This window comes from Alosa pseudoharengus, unplaced genomic scaffold (genome assembly GCF_046254945.1).
Source record: "Alosa pseudoharengus isolate Yale_2024_CS ecotype anadromous, Long Island Sound unplaced genomic scaffold, YU_APseudo_1.1 YU_APseudo_1.1_scf_19, whole genome shotgun sequence".
Lineage (NCBI taxonomy): Eukaryota > Metazoa > Chordata > Actinopteri > Clupeiformes > Clupeidae > Alosa > Alosa pseudoharengus.
Genome location: NW_027468657.1, coordinates 15595497 through 15615319, shown reverse-complemented (window position 1 = coordinate 15615319; position 19823 = coordinate 15595497). Strand labels below are relative to the sequence as shown.

At 42.1% G+C, this 19823-nt stretch overlaps 1 protein-coding gene across 1 annotated transcript in view; it reads left to right on the top strand.

Annotated features, from left to right (window-relative positions):
- Positions 1–430: 430 nt before the first annotated feature.
- Positions 431–19823, top strand: part of LOC143132381 (ATP-binding cassette sub-family C member 12-like) — a 45303-nt gene continuing 25910 nt past the window's right edge. The window contains exons 1-13 of the mRNA XM_076291859.1: positions 431–617; positions 3981–4116; positions 4430–4576; positions 7992–8139; positions 8333–8569; positions 10014–10190; positions 10454–10601; positions 11619–11767; positions 12663–12770; positions 12916–13104; positions 13619–13690; positions 14369–14493; positions 15890–15962. Of these exons, the coding sequence (XP_076147974.1) occupies positions 4091–4116; positions 4430–4576; positions 7992–8139; positions 8333–8569; positions 10014–10190; positions 10454–10601; positions 11619–11767; positions 12663–12770; positions 12916–13104; positions 13619–13690; positions 14369–14493; positions 15890–15962 (1599 nt within the window). The 5' untranslated portion in view covers positions 431–617; positions 3981–4090. The remainder of the gene's footprint in view (positions 618–3980; positions 4117–4429; positions 4577–7991; positions 8140–8332; positions 8570–10013; positions 10191–10453; positions 10602–11618; positions 11768–12662; positions 12771–12915; positions 13105–13618; positions 13691–14368; positions 14494–15889; positions 15963–19823) is intronic.

Here is a 19823-nt window from a genome sequence, read left to right as displayed (position 1 = left end):
GCAGCTTGGAGTTTTGGAAGGCTGCAGGCAGGCAGCTGGTGGATACATAACTGGCATGGTAAGGTAAAAGCAACGACCGAAATGCAGTGTTGAAACACGTGTATGAAACGTATTAAATATGCAAACACAGATCCGGTATTCATGGGTTTCATCAGGTCCCTTTCCACAGGTGTATTAATCAATCACCATGCAGTCTGCATTGATAATTAAGGTGCTTGATTTGAGACACCTGTGGAAAGGGACCTGATGAAACCCATGAATAAACACTGACTTCGAGATACCGCTCTGAGTTCACCTACCAATGGCAGCTCTCGCTTTCAATTTAACAAACGTGTTTAGCCAATCAAAAGCAGAGTAGGGCGGGACTTGGCTGCACGTTCTTATAGGAAGAGAGGATATTCAGCAGACCACAGTGTCGCGGGGAGTGCGAGATTACTGGAGTAGCCTACTGCGGACTCGGAGTAGGCTACAGTGCTTCTGTCACTCGCCTGATGATCATTGATGATGGTGTCGTGAAATCACGGAGCGTTAGAAAATGAAAACAAAGAAATCTCGATCAAGATATACGTGGTTGGCTATGTGGTGTTATCAAAGGCGGAGGCACAACATGGGCTACAGTAGGTAGAGCTCAATGCATGTCCGCGTCTGCGAGTGAATTAATCCGCAACCTAGTGCTGCAGATAATCAGATAATCCACAGCGTTTAGCCTCCAACGAAGTGGATTCCGACTGCTTTTTAAAAACAATTATAGACTTGCTAATCCTCGGGAGGACTGTGTTTAGTCAGAATTGAATATAACGTGATTCTTTTTCTTGCTATATCACCGTATTCATCTCATGCCGAAGTAACCGGTTTCATTCAAACAATTAGGCTACGTTTTATAAAAATGCGTGTGGGCCGAAATGTTCTTTCCACTTGCCTAAGAAAAGTTCTCAAAGTAATGGCTGAAAACTGCTCGGGATTTTTTTCTCATGCAACCAATATGCCTAGCATATTGAGCGCAATGGAACATTGACATTAGCCTACATTTGTAGTAAGAATTAACTGTTTTATTTGTAAACCAGTCATCAGATGATGTTTTCGGTGGACACGTACTGTTGAAAGGGCTTTCACTGAAAGCATCGACTGCATGTATAATCAGTGTTGCCAACTATTTCAAATGTAAAGTAGCAAGTCATATGCAAAAGTCGCTTAATGTCACTAGATGACCAAGCGCTAATTTGCATCAATGACGCCAGCACGCCGTGTCGCCCCCCCCCCTCTCCCAAAAAATCCAGTGATGTCCTTTTAATTCACCTTTACACCAGTTTGCTTTTCTTTTGCTCATATAGGCAACTTTAAAAACCTATTTAAGTATAGGGGAGCGCGGGGCACAAAGTAACGCGGGGTTAAATGTAACACGGACTTTTTCCCTATTTGCAGGGGGTTGATCGAGGCATGCTATTGGTCAGTTAATCACACTACTATGAGACGGTGTTCCACAAATTTTCAGTCAGTATGGACGTGTTTCCACGTAGATCTGCAGCAAAACGCCTTTTGAAGACATCAACCTAAATGTCTAGGTGGTACTTGTCTTTCCATTACTGAGTTGTGGGTGCAGCTCACTGACTCCAATCTTGTATCATCTTAATAACAGTCTTGTAGGCTAAAAATGAACACCGTTTTGAAACATGTAGCCAACTCATAGCAGGAGCTAGCTTATCTTATAACAAACGTGACCCAGCGGGGTTAGTTGTAACGCGCTGTTACAACTAAGCCACTCATACTGTATAATGATGTTGCAATACAAAAATATGCGCGTATTAGTGTTAGTTTAGTTAGTTTTTGTGATGTTTTGCATTTTGCCTCATGTGTTTTCAGGTTTGAGGGCTTTTCTTGGCAGGATTGACCTTGGTTAGACTCTTAGCTTCCATTGGCGCATATTTTTCATGTTATTTCTCCGTATAGAAAATAAAGTCAATTTTCGACACACGTCTGTTGTTAGTTCATGACTTATGTATCATAAATAGTCAGATCCTATTCTATCATACACATTCAGATACATTTATTGAATTAATTTAATTAAAAACAGCCTTTGGGATGAGTGTTACAACTAACCCCGCATATGGGGCAGGTTGTAACATTTAACCTATCGCCACTCTCGGTGGAATTGTAAAAGAACAGTAGCTCCTACAAACAAACTTCCAGTGCATATGTGTAACAGAGATATGTATGTTGCTTGTTAAAAAGTATAACTAGTAAAACTCAAATGATTTTAGAATTATTTAGCCATAACCAAAAAGTGTTACTTTGTGCCCCGCGCTCCCCTATGTGTTAATACTTGTACATTGATACACTTTGCAGTTTGCACTTCTGTAGGCTATACTATCTTGTCATAGCCTACACCAGAAATGTAAAATGTAAATCAGGTTTATTGGCCAAATATACTTGTGGTTGCTTGTAGTCTGGCTATAACTTTACCATAGGCTACACGCAATTTAACCTTACGATAATGGCTATATTTTGGATATATTTAGGACAGACCGACATAATTTTTTTTTTTACTCAGCCGACAGTCTGTCCTGCATTGATAAAATTGAGGCTATATCGCCTAAAAGAATGCTATACAGTAGGGTTGCCTAACTTGTATGCTCAATTTTGAACTATCTGCTTTGCTTGTGATTGAAGTTGTAGCCTACTTTCCTTTGTTCAAGGTGCTTGTTGCTAGATTACATTTTCTGTCGCTAGGGATGGCCAAAAGTCGCTAAATCGGCAACACATAAAGCATGTGCACAATCATTTTTATTTTTTCAGCAGTAATATGATTAACAGCTCTGGTCCTATAGATTGTATTTCCAATACTCGTGCTTTTGTTTTCCTAAAACTACTACATTTCTTTGTTTTAAATGGGTGGCAGGCCTCCAACTTGTTTGAAGAGTCAGGTTAGCAGCTTTATCGCTAATGAGAGTGAGTTTGAACAGTCAGGTTAAGAGCTTTATCGCTAATGAGAATGAGTTTATGAGACAGTAAAATAAACCATTTTTTCCCACTTTTTACAGTATCCTACAACACTATTTACTGTATCCTACAACACTATTTACTGTATCCTACAACACTATTTGCAGTATCCCACAACACTATTTGCAGTATCCCACAACACTATTTCCAGTATCCTACAGCACTATTTACAGTTTCCTACACTATTCAGTTTCCAACACTATTCAGTTTCCTACAACACTATTCACAGTTTCCTACAACACTATTAACAGTATCCTACACTATTTACAGTATCCTACAACACTATTTGCAGTATCCTACAGCACTATTCACAGTTTCCTACAACACTTCACAGTATCCTACACTATTTACAGTATGGTACAACACTATTTACAGTTTCCTACAACACTATTCAGTTTCCTACAACACTATTCACAGTATCCTACAACACTATTCACAGTATCCTACAAGAAAAGTGTCATGCTGCTGCTCACTTGCTGCCTGGTCAATCCTATTTTGGGGAGGCCTGGACGTTACCCTTGATTACATCATCTGGCTGCATAGCTACACTAATTGCTCTGTTGATGTAGCATTGTGGTCTAACCCTCACTAAAACAGGGCTGATGCTGACAGGGTTTACTTGCGCTAAACTTTTTGGAATGAGAGGACCCAGAATCAACATGTGACATCATACTTAGCAACCGAATAGGTAAATAACAAAAAAATATAAAATTTTTTGGAACATTCAATTATGAGGATCTGTTCTAGTAGACCCCCAAAATAAAATGATGTGAACGTGTGACTAACAGGGCTTATAAGCAAGCTTATTTAGTTTTGTACATTATCTGTTAGAATATTGTTGCCGACCTTTTAGATGTACATGTCCAAATGTCCATCTCGAGATCACCCATCCAGCACCGCCGTCTGTTGTTCTTGCCAGTAGAAAACCTTCAATTAGCTATTTTTCTCTCCCCCCCCCCTCCCCCTCCCCCATCTACTTCCAGAAGTGGTGTAGGTTCAGTGATTACTGGCCTTCAGTGGGGGAACCGGTGGACGAGACCCCCCCACACCCCCCCAGCCAGAGCGGCACTGCTACCACCACGGCTTACAGAACATGTTCCCATTCTGCATGCCATCAGGGTGGGCACACACACACACATGCATATGCACACACATACACACACACGCATGCATGCATGCACACACACACACACAGCCACACACACACACAAAACCACACCCACCACACAACACCACCACTACTACAGTACCACAGCTTTCAGATCACATAGTACACTGTACCTCACTTCACCTTTGAATGGCCAAATAACAACTGTGTGGAGTGTGGGCCTTGTGTGGGGGGACAGCAACTCCACACATCATGACTTGCAGATGTGGTGTTCAGGGGAGATCCTAAGAGTACCTGTCCTTGATGTGGTGTGTGTGTCTCCAGGTCCCACCCTTTGGACAATGCAGGGTTTTTCTCCTTTGCCTCCTTCTCCTGGATGACGCCCGTTATGTGGAGAATTTTCCGGAACCGTCTAGACCAAAGCTCTCTGATCATCTCGCCACATGACGGAGCCAGGACCAATGGGGACCGGTCTGTTCCTTTGCACTCCACATTTGTTGCCACTGACTAAACAGACCAGTTACTGACTAACAAAGAATCCTGATACTTACTAACTAATGATCTCGATAACTAATAACTGTGTGTGTGTATGTGTGTGTGCGAGCAAGCATGCGTTTGTGTGCGCTTTCAAACTGGAGTAGTGGTTGATATGTCCTTATTTTCTCCTCGCTCTGTGGTCAAAAATCTCCAGGCACTCTCAGGTGTGAAAAATCACTGCCGGTTTATTTACGACGCCAGGCGATAGTGTTACCAGCAACAGCATGTTCCAGTAACACTGCCCAGAGTTCTCTAGGGCAAGGCCCCATCTTATACTTTAGTTAGTTACATCGTAGTAATACAAATCATATGAATCCTTCTTACCTGAACATACACAAGACATACGTCTTTTCCAAAACTCCTCATACATGCAGAAATACAACAATACAATTCATGTGGCTACTCCAAGGAAGTAAGATAATAGGTCAATACAGTACAATACAATACATATACCTACATATATACATCCTTCAGCATTTTCAGCATTTTCTTGCCATAGTATGCTCCCTCCTCTTCTATTCTGCCTCAGGCGTTGCATGAACTTTAGGGACCGGAGGGATTTTAAGTGCTTCGATCAAAAGTTGCATGACCCTCCCCTGCCTGCTATATAATTTTCAACGACCCTCCAGCAGCATTTTCAAAAATGACATGACCCTCCCTGGCCAATTATCGATGTCTTCCGCGCTATGAAAACACATCAACATATATGCTACCGCCCTAAATTCAACCTCTGCTTTCTGATCTTACACATCACACTTCACCAAGATGGTGGCCTTTTCAGTATTTACTCACTAACATTGTTGTGGAAACACAATGGAAACTAAATGCACACTTCCTGCAACTGCATTAGCCTACTTGAAAAGTTACTCCTCTAGTAATTATTCACATGAAATAAAACAATAAAGAATTGAGACCATTCAACAAAGCACACTGGGTAATAACAAATTCAACACATGAACTTGTTGCTATGGACTCGTCTCTAGGCTTCCTCAGTCATTGTAAAGCTGCCGAAGCTGAACATTATCCAAAACTCAATTTCTCAGACGAGCGTCAATTTGGGAGCTTGCTACACTTCTTCCTTCTCAAATGACTTGAAAAGCCGTTTGCACAATTTCACAAATAATCACAGGGACCGAAAAATACCTAACATGCCAACTTTTTCCGGGTTTATCATTTTAACGTTTCCCCGCTGTCTTGCCGTTTTAATATATTTTTCCGTAGAATATCCCATATTAGTGTAATACTCTCATAACATTAGTCCTGCATTCTGGCCTGTCTCTGTGTTGTCCTGTTGTTACCCCTTGCCCTTCCAGAGAAACGGATGTATTCAAATCATCGTTTTGCTTGCTTGAATGCGAACTCAGAGTGATGTTAACCTAGGCCTATTTAAGTTAACTACGTGGTTGTCGTGAGAGCACGAATTATTAGCGCTTGCAGTGTTCGGCCGTAGGCTACGTGCGCACCTGCCAGGCTACTCAGCTAGACAAAGAATTCCCCCTGTATATTCACTCCAAGTTGGCCTACCATAACTTAACAACTACACTGTAGACCATAAACTGGCTATTAATATGACCAAATGTATTTGTTCAACTTTATGAAGCAGAATTACGCACTGCTACTTGGAACGTTTTTGTTGGCAGGAGAGAGAATGACAGCGAATAACAAATTGCACTTGTTGCTGGTTATATAAATACTAGGCTATATATTTTTTTGCAAACAACAAAAACAGAAAGGATGAAGACAGCAAAGCTAGAGATGGGCAGGAACAAGGTCAATTGGTAGAAATGCTTGTCAAAACGTTAGGAGCTGGATGTGTGGATGAATGAAGCACAAGTATGCTTAGGCTATGTTAAGCATGCAGACTGTTTAAAGTTAGGCTACACGGTAAACTACAAGTAGGCCTAAACCAAAGTTAAATTTAGCTTTTTTAGGGCTGGATAAAGTTGACCAAATGGATATAGGCTATTAGGCGTAAATAAAGTAGGCTACTTTGTTGCTCCAACCCTTGCAACGTTAATGGGGACGAATGTTGACATTTTCCGTATTTTGCGTGAGAAACCCGGGAAATCTCCCTTATTTTCATTGTTCAATGTTGACAGAGCTATGGAACGAAAGAGAACGTTATATGGCGACAGAAATCAACAATCAAACAAGCCACTTTGATTTTTTGCTGTTTTCATTAATACAAAAGATGGGTGACCCTCCCTTCTAGACAAAAAAAAAGTTAGGTGACCCTCCCCTCAACAAAGAATAAAAAGACATGACCCTCCCCTATTTTCCTCCGGTGACCCCGTTTATAAATAACGAACGGTCCCTTATTAGAAAGTTGTGACATGGAGAGAGCAAATGACAGACAAAGCAAAGTTGATGCACAGTATTGAATACATAGAAAAGCATCCTTTGGTCTCTTTCACTAATACATCTACAGAGATAGATACATGCATATGAATAGTTTGGTTCCAAAACGCCACCATTTTAATGAATTTTCATAAATATTATTTTACGTTTTATTTTCCTAGTAATTTCAGTAAAACTGTAATTGAGTATATTAGTATTTGATTTATCTTTACTCAATCAAAACAACACAACTGCAATCTGATTGATATTACCTGAAATACACAATTAAATAACATGACTTTGTAATGTTTTTTAAAACAGATATAACATTTTGAAACCAAACTCTTCATATAGTAATCCCCATGATTTGTGATGGTGACATAAAAAGAAAATGGATCTTTTTGGCAACAAACACAAAGTGGGTTTGGCGTGAAAAGAACCCCATGCCCACTGATAAATCTGATGGAGGGTCTGTGATGTTGTGGAGCTGTGTCTCCAGTCAGTGTACCTGTTTAGGGGGCCTGACATCACAAGCTCCATAACATAGCCATCGCCATCTGACTGCTTCTGCCGATACGCTAGACGTGGGTCATCCAGCAGGACAATGTCATAAAAAGCATTGGTCAAGATCAACATAAAAATGGTGTGATGCAAAAATGGTATGATGCAATAGAGAGGACCTAGGAATCTGGACGATCTGGAGAATCTTTAAGCAGAAACGGCCCCTTGCTTTTAATTCTGTAACTTTGCAGAACACTAACAACCCTTTTATTGGTGAAGGGGGGCATTATAAAGTACTAAATGTAAGTGTGGAAATATTTGCTTCTCCTCAAGGTTTGATTGTGCCTCATCTTTTCCATTTTATATAATTTTATATCTCTTTTTACTAAATGTGTCTGTGTGTGTCTGTGTGTGTGTGTGTGTGTGTGTGTGTGTGCGAGTGCGGTTTGTGTGTGTGTGTTTGTGTGGGTAATATATATCCATATATATATGTGTGTGTGTCTGTTGTCAGGATGGAGCGGTTGTGGCAGGAGGAGGTGTCTCGTGTGGGACTGAAGAAAGCGTCTCTGGGGAGGGTGATGCTGCGTTTCCAGAGGACCCGCCTCATCCTCAGTGTCCTCTCCTCCTTCCTCCTGACGGGGGCGCTCTTCTTGGGGCCGGTACGTCTTTGCAATCACACACATCTTCACCCATTTGAAGCCCCTACACCCATTGTACACTGTTACAGACAGAAACAGAGCCATTTTAATTTCTTACATCAGAAAGAGAGACTGTCCTATTTTACACATTTAAAAGCCTTTTTTTGAAATATGCTGTAATGCCATCTCTCTCTCTCTCTCTCTCTCTCCCCAGGCTGTGTTGGTGTATGAGATCCTGAGCTATGTGGACACTCCAGGTCAGTACTCTTTGAGCTACGGTTTGGGGATGTGCTTCGCCCTGTTCAGCTCGGAGGTCTGCAGAACCTTCCTATATTCATTGACATGGGCCATCAGCCTGCGCACGGCCACTCGCGTCAAAGGGGCCTTCTCCATGCTCGCCTTCAGGAAGATCATCAACATGCGCATCATCACCGGGGTGTCTGTGGGACAGGTGAGACACGCACACACACATGCACAAACACACACACACACACATACACACACACACACACACACACACACACACACACACACACACACACACACACACAAAACACACACACACACACACACACACACCAGAGTTTCCGCTTGAAAAAAATGGTGCCGGTCAAAGTGACACTGGACATTTTGATGATATGCCGGTCAAATATCCTATTATCGCTTCTTAATTAGTCAAGTTGAGGAAAACTAGATAGATAGATAGATAGATAGATACTTTATTGATCCCCAAGGGGAAATTCAAGGAGACAGTAGCTTAAAGAATGACATAATCAGGCAGTATAGAATGCAACATGTTCATTAGCCTTACTTAAACATGCTTAACTAGTGTCAATTTAAAGATCTAGCCAGGCTCTGCTGTTTTCATGGACAGCAAGAATCCGCTTTGTTTGTTGTTTTAAATAGGCTACGTTGTTTGTTGCTGCTACCCACGTTATCTCCAGTGGTTCACTTGTGCAGATGCGCACACACATTGAATGAACGCTCGCACCACTACCCCTTAACCCATTTACTCCTAAAATGCTTGTTAAAAACGCCTATAGAATCCTATGGCATTCTAGACTAAATAACCTTATTTCCTGAAGGTTTTCTGAAAACATACTAAAAATTGTCAACGTCTACCAAAATGTAATATCTAAGCCTCTGTAGCACCTAGAAACATGAAATAAAAAGCATGCTGCGCTACGCAGCATCCAGCGGGAGGGTCAATGTTGCGCTACGCAGCATCCAGCGGGAGGGTCAATGTTGCGTCATGCAGCATATACTCTTTATTTGATAACACTATATTAAGAAATATTTTCTATTCTGGAAAATTTGTAGTTTCTTTTTCTTTCGGTCCGCGGTTCAATGATACCATTTGATTGTGCAGCAAATTATCCACGGACCAGCAATCTCCTCGTCGAGGAGGCCCTAACTCTGCAGATCATAGACAGAGAAAGCATGCTCTGGGAACAGAACACAGTTGCATGTCAAGTGTAGCCATGGGTCTGTAGCTTTTAGGCTATTCTGCTTGGGCCTGGCCACGTTTTAATCGTCTCACTCATCCGTTCGTTGTTTAACAGATGTTTTAAGCATGCGCTTAATTTGAAATGCTGCATATCCGTGTTGTTTAATAACTTTCGGTAGAGCCTGTTCCTTTAAAACATATCCAAAGGACGTATTCTTGCTTTAATATAGGCCTACATTTTAAGCTTATTCTCAAATTCAGATTGTGTTAGGGGGATGGGATTATTAGCCAAATTCTATCGGACAATTTGACTGGAAAGATTTTATTTTGTCGGACATTTTATTTCTTTTTCAGGCCAATGTCCGGCAATTACCGGACAACAGAAGCCCTGACACATACCACACACACACACACACACACACTTTCTGAGCTGTTGTGTTTTGTCTAGATCATTAACGTGTTGACGGTGGACAGCTACCGGATGTTTGAGGCGGTGGTGTACGGTTCCTATATGCTGTCCGGCGTGCTGTTGGCACTTCTGCTCTGCATCTCCTACTCCTGTTACATCCTCGGATACACCGCCCTCAGCGGAATCTCCGTCTACCTGGGCTTCATCCCCATACAGGTACACCCCCCCCCCCCCCTCCCCCCCCCACACACACACACACACACACTCTCTCCTGCTACGTTTTCGGATACACTGCCCTCATCGGAATCTCAGTCTATCTGGGTTTCATTCACCCATGAATACACACACACAGACACACACACACACACACACACACATACCTCTGTGTCTGTCACCTTTGCAGAATAATTGGATCTGTTGATGCTACTTGTTTGTGTGTGTTTGAAGTGCTTTCCTGTTGACAATGTGTGTGGCTGTAGTTCTGTGCTGCCAAGGTGATAAACGTCTTTCGGAGGAGGGCTGTTGTGGTAACGGACAGCCGAGTGCACACCATGAATGAAGTTCTCACCTGCATCAAACTCATCAAGATGTACGCCTGGGAAGAGTCCTTCGAAAAAAAGATCACAGGTACCAGACCAAAATCAAAGCGAGACACCGTTATCTTGGGAACCTGGCACACCAGGTCAAACCAAAAGTAACAAGCCTAGGTGTCCTCTTAGATACAGAGTCAAGCTTCAAGCCCCTGAGAAACATTGCCAAAGTGCGGCCCTTTTTAACTTATCAAGATGCAGAAAAACAAATCCATTTCTTTATCTCTAGCAGGTTAGACTACTGCAATGCACTTTCTACTGGTCTCCCAAAAAAACAAAGAAATTGGAACTCATACAGACCTCTACTGCTAGACTTTTAACTAAGACTAAGAAGAGAGAGCACATCACCCCTGTGTTAGCTGAACTGCACTGGCTCTGTTTCCTATATAATTGATTTTAAAGGAAAATTCTGGTATTTAGCACGTTGAGTCCCTTTTCTGGTTTGTTTGGGATGAATTAGAGTGGTGGACACCGAAATTTTGACTACTTCAGAGTGGTTGCTACAGGCATGCACAAACATGTCCTTAAAACAACCCTTAACGTTCGTTTTCAAAACTGTGCAACTCACCGAGTAGTTAGTGGTGTTAATAAAGCTAATTATTATTAGTGGTTAGTGGTGTTAATAAAGCTAATTATTATTATTATTATCTTGGTGCTTGTTTTTCTAATGTGAGCGGTGTATGTTGGGAATTTTTCTTACCCCTCGGTTTCAAGTAAAATTGTCATTGAGATCCACTCACAGGACTATATCACATATAGGCCTTTTCCACAAAAAGAGAATGGGTTCCATTCTGGTTAATGCTCAACATGTTGAACCGTTTTGAACATTTTGAGCATTTTGACTAAAATAAATTGGTTTGGAACCTGAAAAGTTAGTTCAAAGTTGTCATCAAAAACAAATTGTTTTTCTGATGAACCTGAGTGTGCCGCGTGTGGCATCCTACAGTTTCAGAGGTCTCTCTCTCTCTCTCACTCTGTGTGTGTGTGTGTGTGTGTGTGTGTGTGTGTGTGTGTGTGTGTGTGTGTGTGTGTGTGTGTGTGTGTGTGTGTGTAGAAATCCGTATGAAAGAGAGGAGCCTGCTCCAGAAGGCGGGTTATGTGCAGAGTATGAACACTGCAAACACGGCCATCGTCCCCACCATTGCAACCATCCTCACGTTTATTGTACACACACTCCTCGGACTCCCCCTGGACCCCTCCACGGTCAGTACCCCCCTCTCTTTTTCTTTCTTTTTCTCTCTCTTGCTCTCTCGGTTCAAAGTGAGTAAGTGATGACACGCCAGGTGCATGGTTTCGAAAGGGTTGTTCTTATGTTTCTTGATTAGTCATGGGTGAGTTTTGGGCGTAACATCCATTAAACCAATTACAGTGACATTCCTTTATCATTTTGTAAAACATATATTTTGTTTTTATTTTGTTCTGTTTTGTTTTGATTCTCAATGTGACAAAAGTCTTTGTACCTGCAAAAAAGATCCGTAACTGTAGGACAGTTTTTTGTATGTAGAGCATTGAATGGTAACTGTAGAATATATTTGTAATGGAAAATTATTTCTAACTGTAGGATGATTTGTAGCTGTAAAACCGATCTGTACTCGTAGAATAGATTGAAAGTGTAGTGTATAATATTTACGATTACTTGTACGAATCATTTTCACTGTCACAAATTATTTCTACAGTTTCAAAATGCCATACACACGTACAAAACATATGAGTCAATTTTGATTCCATAGACCTGCTCATTTCTATGAGTCATTTAACAAAAAAAGGTATATGATTTCCACCGTTGTATTTCATTCCATCACAGTTGTCAAGCTCTTGAATGAAACATAAACCTAACCTAACAAAAAAGTTAAGATAAGTTAATTTTGATCTCTAAAAAAATAAATACAAAATAAATAAACCCTTTGTTAGTTTCACATAAACAAGATTTTCAAGCGTCTCTAGTTGGGATTTTGTGTTCTAAAATGGAAGTAAAAGTGCCCATGAAAAGGTTGGTTGTTGGAACTGTTAAGGGAGGCAGGCTGCAGTAGATTGTCCATATTTACAACTTTTCTCCCTCTCTTTTTCCCTCCTCCTCTCCCTCTTCTCTCCTCTGCAGGCTTTCACCATCATGGCTGTCTTTAACACAATGAATTTCTATTTGGCCTTTATGCCCTACTTTATCAAATGTCTAGCGGAGGGCATTGTGTCCCTTTCAAGACTCAAGGTTTGTATGAAATGTGTAGTGTGTGTGTGCGAACATGATATATACATGACGTGTATGTGGTGTGTGTGTGTGTGTACTGTGTATATGATATGTGTGTGTGTGTAATATATATGGTGTGTGTGTGTGTGTGTGTGTTCGTCCTCAGAAGCTGCTGTTGCTGCAGAACCCTGAGTCTTATCTGACCCAGAAGAAGGGGCTAGGAGCGGCTCTGGTGATGGAGAACGCCTCATTCTGCTGGAAGTCACCTGACCACTCACCTGAGAACACGAACAATGAAACACACACCTCAGAGAACAAACTCACCCTCAGAAACATCAGCTTCACCCTGCCCAAGGTGTGTGTGTGTGTGTGTGTGTGTGTGTGTGTGTGTGTATGTGTCTGTATATTCTACCAGAAACGCACATTGTCACTTCAAAAATTTTGGGCAAAAAATATTCTTATTGAATCTGAGCATTGAGTCATATGGAGGACTAGTTGCAAAAAACATCACCTTTACCAAGGAGATTTTTTACAAACACAGATGGAGGATATACAGTAAACCCCCACCTTCATCAGTTGACAAATCGATTCATCAATATTTTCTCAAATAATTTTTTTTTGTTATTTGATAATGTTTTGTGTGACTGGACTGACGGTGGTGTGACAGAGTGGACTTCATGGATGTTAGTTTTTAGTTAGTTTGGGGTTATCAAGCAGGAATCTACTAGCTTCTTGCTAGTAATCGAGCTAAAAGCCCAGGCTGCTAGAACGCTCACTAGCACAAGTCTTAAGGCGTCGGGAGGGAGGTTTACACAACGTACATCCTGGCTACCGTTACACATGACTTACATAATCTTTTGGTTTTCCAGGGAAACCTGCTTGGAGTTTGTGGAAATGTGGGCAGTGGAAAAACATCACTCATATCCAGCGTCCTAGAACAGGTAAATAAATGCAGGCGGCTATAGATATGGAGGGCTACAGGAAATGGAATCTGAGTCGACCGTTTGTCAGTCGGTGATGTTTCTAATAATATGTAGTACATGCATCACAAGTAACGTGTATGTATCATGCAAATGTAAGATAATTTTCTGAAATCACATGTTAATCACGTTTCCATACCTAGGCAGCCCATAAACATTGATGGGATTTTCTTATTTCAATCATTTTGCACACTGCAAAAAATAAATATAACCAAGTGTTATTAATCTTGTATTTAGATCAAAAGTGCATGGCCTAGATGGCAGGTGTGTTTATCTGTCTTTTACATGACCATATGCCATCAACATTAATTGGAAAATTGTTACATTTTTCACATAGATCTCTGTTTCTCGAGGTCATCTAGTACTTTTGATACAAAACACCACCAAAAAACCAAAACAATCGGTTCTACCTAGCTGGAGTGGCCACAGCCAACAGCTAGAGCTGCCAGGCAGCTACAGTACTACACTTTGGGGCATGTTCAGGAGTTGCTCTAGCTGTTGACTGTAGCAACTCCAGATAGGTAGAACCGATTGTTTTCGGGGTTTTTTTCCATACCGACAGTAGGTGACTCGAGAAACAGAGATCTACTGTATGTGAAAGATTGAAACAGAGATGTGTGTGTGTGTGTGTGTTCTCAGATGCACCTGGTGAAGGGATCCGTGATTGCAGACGGGACATTTGCCTACGTTTCCCAGCAGGCCTGGATCTTCCACGGATCCGTGAGGGACAACATCCTCATGGGACAGCCTTTCAACCAGCAAAGGTACCACACACACACACTCTCTCTCACACACACACACACACACACACACACACACATACACTCTCATCACATGAATAAATTCATCCATCCAACCTTTATTCTCGGAAGTTCATTGTAGGGAGTCCTCATTTTCAGTGATTCAGAGATTATAATATAAAATAAACAACAAAACAACATATATAACAACAAAATAAATAGTAGACAATTGTTATAGTGAGATGTACAAATAAACTAAAGCAAAATAAGCAACATTTATAAGCAATAATAAAAAAAGATTTCCATAGGAAGGAGGTGACAATGGGATTTTGAAGTTCCCTGTATGTTTATTTTACATACAGAACTGCCGTTATGACTAGGTAAACTCGGTTTGGCATTCTATCACCCCTTTAATAGGAATTATCCTGTTAGGTTGTGAGACACTTGGTTGAGTTGAGCTACCCCCCCCCCCCCCCCCCCCCCCATTGCCAAAACACAAGCTCCAACACGTATCTTGAAATCATCAGTCTGAAATGTGGCGTTGTAATGGGCTAACGTTATTGGCGCAGTCACACCAAACCTCAGTTTAGCTGGTCAGTCAACCGGCTAGATACCCAGAAACAGGTCCGTAGATAGCAGACGTGATGGAAGAGGGAGAGATGGCAAACAAGAACAGCCATCCACCAGATAGAGAAGCCATACCGCTGAAGTCCTCAGCGTAGTGTAGCGTTGTAAGTAGCAGTAACGTTATCGTCCACTCAGTGCAGTGACAGTCCCAGGGCAAGGCAATAATACTGATTTGTCACGGGGAAAAATGCAATAAAAATAACAAAAATATACACCAAAGTAACTAAACTAAATAATACAATAGGTTGATCTGATGAATATTTATAATAAATCATAAAATTTGTTAAAAGTCAAACAAAAACAAGCCAGACGGAGTGGCGTCAGTCTGCAGCGTCCCAGTAACCTAGCAACCTAAAAGTCCATTCCATGAATGGACCGAAAGTAGAAAATGATATTAGAGAATTAGAGAGTTCCACTTTTCTACTGCTCTGAATGAGAAGGCTGATTGAACAAAACCAGTCTTCCTACATTTTGTGTAACAGTAACTTCACAGAGGTCCGGCAGACCCTTACATTGTCTCTGCAGAATAACACACATTGCTTAAGTGGTGGTGGTGCAAGGGTCAATGTAGACACAATGGCCCTCATTTATCAACAGAGCGTAGAAACCAGTGTTTTCCAAAGAGAAAGTAATCCTCTCCACATAGCCTACCAGTATATGGCTATCCTAAATCATCAAATGTGTCAACATAACAGGCTACATTATGGCAAGTAGGCTATAAATGTGCAGGAAAAGTCTTAGGTCCCAGATATTCCATGTGTGTGTGTGTGTGTGTGTGTGTGTTCTCTCACAGGTATAATGACGTCATCAACGTATGCTCCCTCAAGCCAGACTTGGCCATACTCTACTATGGTGATGAAACTGAGGTGAGTAGTATACACACCCAAGTGTGTGTGTGTGTGTTTGTGTGTGTGTTTGCCTGTCTGTTATGTGTATATGTCTTTTAAGTGTGTGTGTGCAAACTGCGTTGTGTTGAACCTGCACGGGTCAGCCCTGCACAGGCCCCGCGAACAGTAGCACCTCAGGCTACTAGCTCGCATGCCAGCAGCACTCTTGAGGTGACGGGGAGTGAGGTTTACCAACGCAGGGATTAAAGTGAAAAAAAATCGTTTGACTGAACTTTTTTCAGGCCATAAGTCATAAGTTGTTCATATCTACCTATTAGAGATAGCACCCCTTTTGCGGTTGCGACCTATTGGTTTTTAATGTACAAAAACATGCAAACAGCAAAGTAAAGGGAGTATTCGCCTTATTCACACGGCGGCCATTGTTTAAACCAAAACGAGGCTACAGGGTACACTTACTATATAATTAATGCCACCTACAGGTGAATGCATAGAACATAACAATCCTATGGTTTGTGTACCCTGTAGCCTCGTTTTAGCCGCCAATGGCCGCCATGTGAATAAGGCGAATTGAGTGTTCTTGATTGAGATTGAGTTTTCCTGATGAACAAAAATATATTTTAGTACCATCCCTGACCATTGCTGATTAGCCATTGCTGTTCTTTTCTACTGCAGCAATATTGTAGAAAGGCTTTAACACACTCTTATTTAATTACTTCAGGCCAAAAGTGTTTAAAGGGGAGATTTTTTTCTTGTTAATATGCAATTCAACACCAAGTAAAATCTATAAAATCAAGTTTGCAAGACTTCCCATTTCCTCATCAAAGTAACGAATCATAACATTCTAGATATTGTTCATATTTCCATTTGTTGCCTCATCCGCATTTAATGAAAACATGGTAATTTTGAGTTTTACAGACAACTCAGTTTTCCAATGAGAAGTCTCTCAGTCTGTGTGTGCTCATGCAGGAGGTCTGCGCATTTGATAACGACAATCTGGAGACGGTGCTTTTGTCTTCAGCAACAGATTGTATAAGGTTGACAAGAGGTTGCGATATGGTGAGGGACCGGTCGTGTTGCGCTATGAAAGAACATGCGTAGCCTACTTTCTAAACGTAAAAACGGTCAGCCATAGATAAACGTAGCCTACCTCTGTCGTGGTGGCTAGTTGCACCAGGTAGAGAAGATGTCCTGAAGTGCACGAACGTTAACCTTATGGCGGTCTTCTGATTGGTGGCGTGCTAAAACGTTTTCCTATTGCATCCATAAACAATTTTCTTGCAGCGAACCGCGCAAAAGCAAACCCCTGGCACTTTAATTTCTTTACACCATGGCTTGTTAGTTCTCCCCCGTTTCCAACAGCTGCCCATCTCCATTTATTTTTTAACTTTTGACACCTGCCTTGCCTTCCTTTAGCAACAACGCAACCATGACAGCTAGTGGCCTTGCCAAATAGACGCACACATTACATTACATTACATTACATTACATTACATTTGGCTGACGCATTTTTAGCCAAAGCGACTTACAACATGGTAACAATTTTAAGTTTTAAAGCGATTCTCAACAATTTTAGGACAATTTAAAGAACAGTTTAAAAACAGTAGAGTACAGTACGAATAAGTGCATCGGTGAGTGCTGTTACGTCTCAGTTCAAGACGGCTGGTGAGTGCTAGGATCAGCAAGACTTGTTGTGAGTGGTGCTATGAGAGGAGATGTTCTGTAAAGAGCTGGGTCTTCAGGAGTTTTTTGAAAATGGAGAAGGATGTCCCTGCCCTTGTAGGAACTGGCAGTGTGTTCCATCAGCGAGGAACAACAGATGAGAATGGCCTGAGCGTACCGGTGGTAGAGCTAGACGTCGTTCGTCTGAGGAGCGCAGCTGTCTGGTGGTGGTGTATGTCTATATGAGGGCATTCAAGTAGGTGGAAGCAGAACCGGAGACTACTTTGTAGGCAAGGGTTAGAGCCTTGAATTTGATGCGGGCCGCCATAGGTAGCCAGTGTAGCTGGATGAGCAGCGGGGTAACATGTGCCCTTTTGGGTTGGTTGTAGACCAGGCGCGCCGCCGCGTTCTGGATCATCTGAAAGGGTTTCACTGCGCAGGCTGGGAGACCTGTCAGGAGGGCGTTGCAGTAGTCGAGTCCTGAGATGACTATCGCCTGAACCAGGAGTTGGGTAGCATCTTGAGTCAAGTAAGTCCTGATTTTCCGTACGTTGTAGAGTGCAAAACGGCATGACCGGCGACTGAGGCAACATGATCTGAGAAGTTCAGTTGGTTGTCGAGAACAACTCCTAGATTTCTTGCAGTCCTGGTAGGTGAAACAGACAGGGAGTCAAATTTGATGTTGATGTCGTGGTGTATGGTAGGTTTAGCTGGGAGGACCAGCAGTTCAGTCTTTGAGAGGTTCAGCTGGAGGTGGTGTGCCTTCATCCATGTAGCTATGTCTGAGAGGCAGTCTGAGATCCGTGCTGAAACCAAGGGGTCATCAGGTGGAAAGGACAGATAGAGCTGTGTGTCGTCTGCATAGCAGTGGTATGAGAAGCCATGTGAACGGATAATCTGTCCCAAGGAGGTAGTGTAGATAGCAAAGAGAAGGGGGCCCAGCACTGAGCCCTGGGGGACCCCTGTGGTGAGATGCAGATAGTTGACCAAGCCATGATACGTTAAACGAGCGTCCTGTGAGGTAGGATTCATACCAGGAGAGAGCAGAACCGGAGATTCCCATGTTATAGAGAGAAGAATGCGGTGATTAACCGTGTCAAAGGCAGCCGATAAGTCAAGCAGAATGAGTACTGATGACCGAGCGGTCGCCCTGGCTTCTTTTAAGGCTTCTGTTACAGACAGCAGAGCCGTTTCGGTAGAGTGGCCGCTTTTGAATCCAGACTGATTTGGATCCAGAAGGTTGTTCTGTGAAAGGAAGTCAGAGACCTGTTTGGAGACTGCTCGTTCAATGCCTTTGGATAGGAAAGGCAGGAGTGAGACAGGGCGGTAGTTCTCGACTTGAGCAGGGTTGTTTCTTTAGCAACGGTGTTACCCGGGCCATTTTGAACGCTGTTGGAAATGTGCCGGAGGTTAGCGAGGCATTGATCACATGTGTGATAGCTGGTGCGATGGTCGGGCTGATGGACTGAAGTAGGCTCGTAGGTATAGGGTCCAGCGAGCATGTGGTAGGACGGCTGCATGTCAGGAGTCTAGATACTTCACTCTCGGAGAGAGGCGCGAATGCTGAAAAAGATGTTTCAGCAGCCCCTAGAGGTTGTAGGAGTGCGGTATCCGAGTCGGATGCGTTGTGTGGGCATGTAGAGAATTGACTGCTGATTGCCGCCACTTTGTTTGTAAAAAATGAGGCACACAAATCATGACGCTAATATGCGAGGTTCTGGTAGGCCTACTGGTTATGGTTTTGTGCAATACATTAATATTTTATAGCAAAGTTTTAAGTTGACTATTTTAATTGTATGGTTATTTTTTGTCAACATACACTCACAACCTACTGTCGTTAAAAGTGAGGCCTAAGCAAAATAGGCTACAAGGCTGTCTGTGCGTCACAAACAGACTGACCCCTTACTCAACAGTTCGCGATGATGACAGTGATTTTATTATTTTTTTATGCTAACACGCTCAGTCAAAACCTTCCGTCGCAAATTGTAAAAAACATTGATGTCATAACAGACGGGATAATAAATTGCATAGGCTACGGTTTACATTGTGTCGCTTTACACATAATGTTAGTTGCATTGATTAAAAACTGTAACAATAATAGTAGCCTACATCAGGTGGCATAGCAGGCTGTTCAAGTCATAGGTGACACCCAAAATGAATTACCTCCCCTGACAAGAGTTCGCGATAGTAAGAAATTGTCTACATTGATGCACGGAAAGA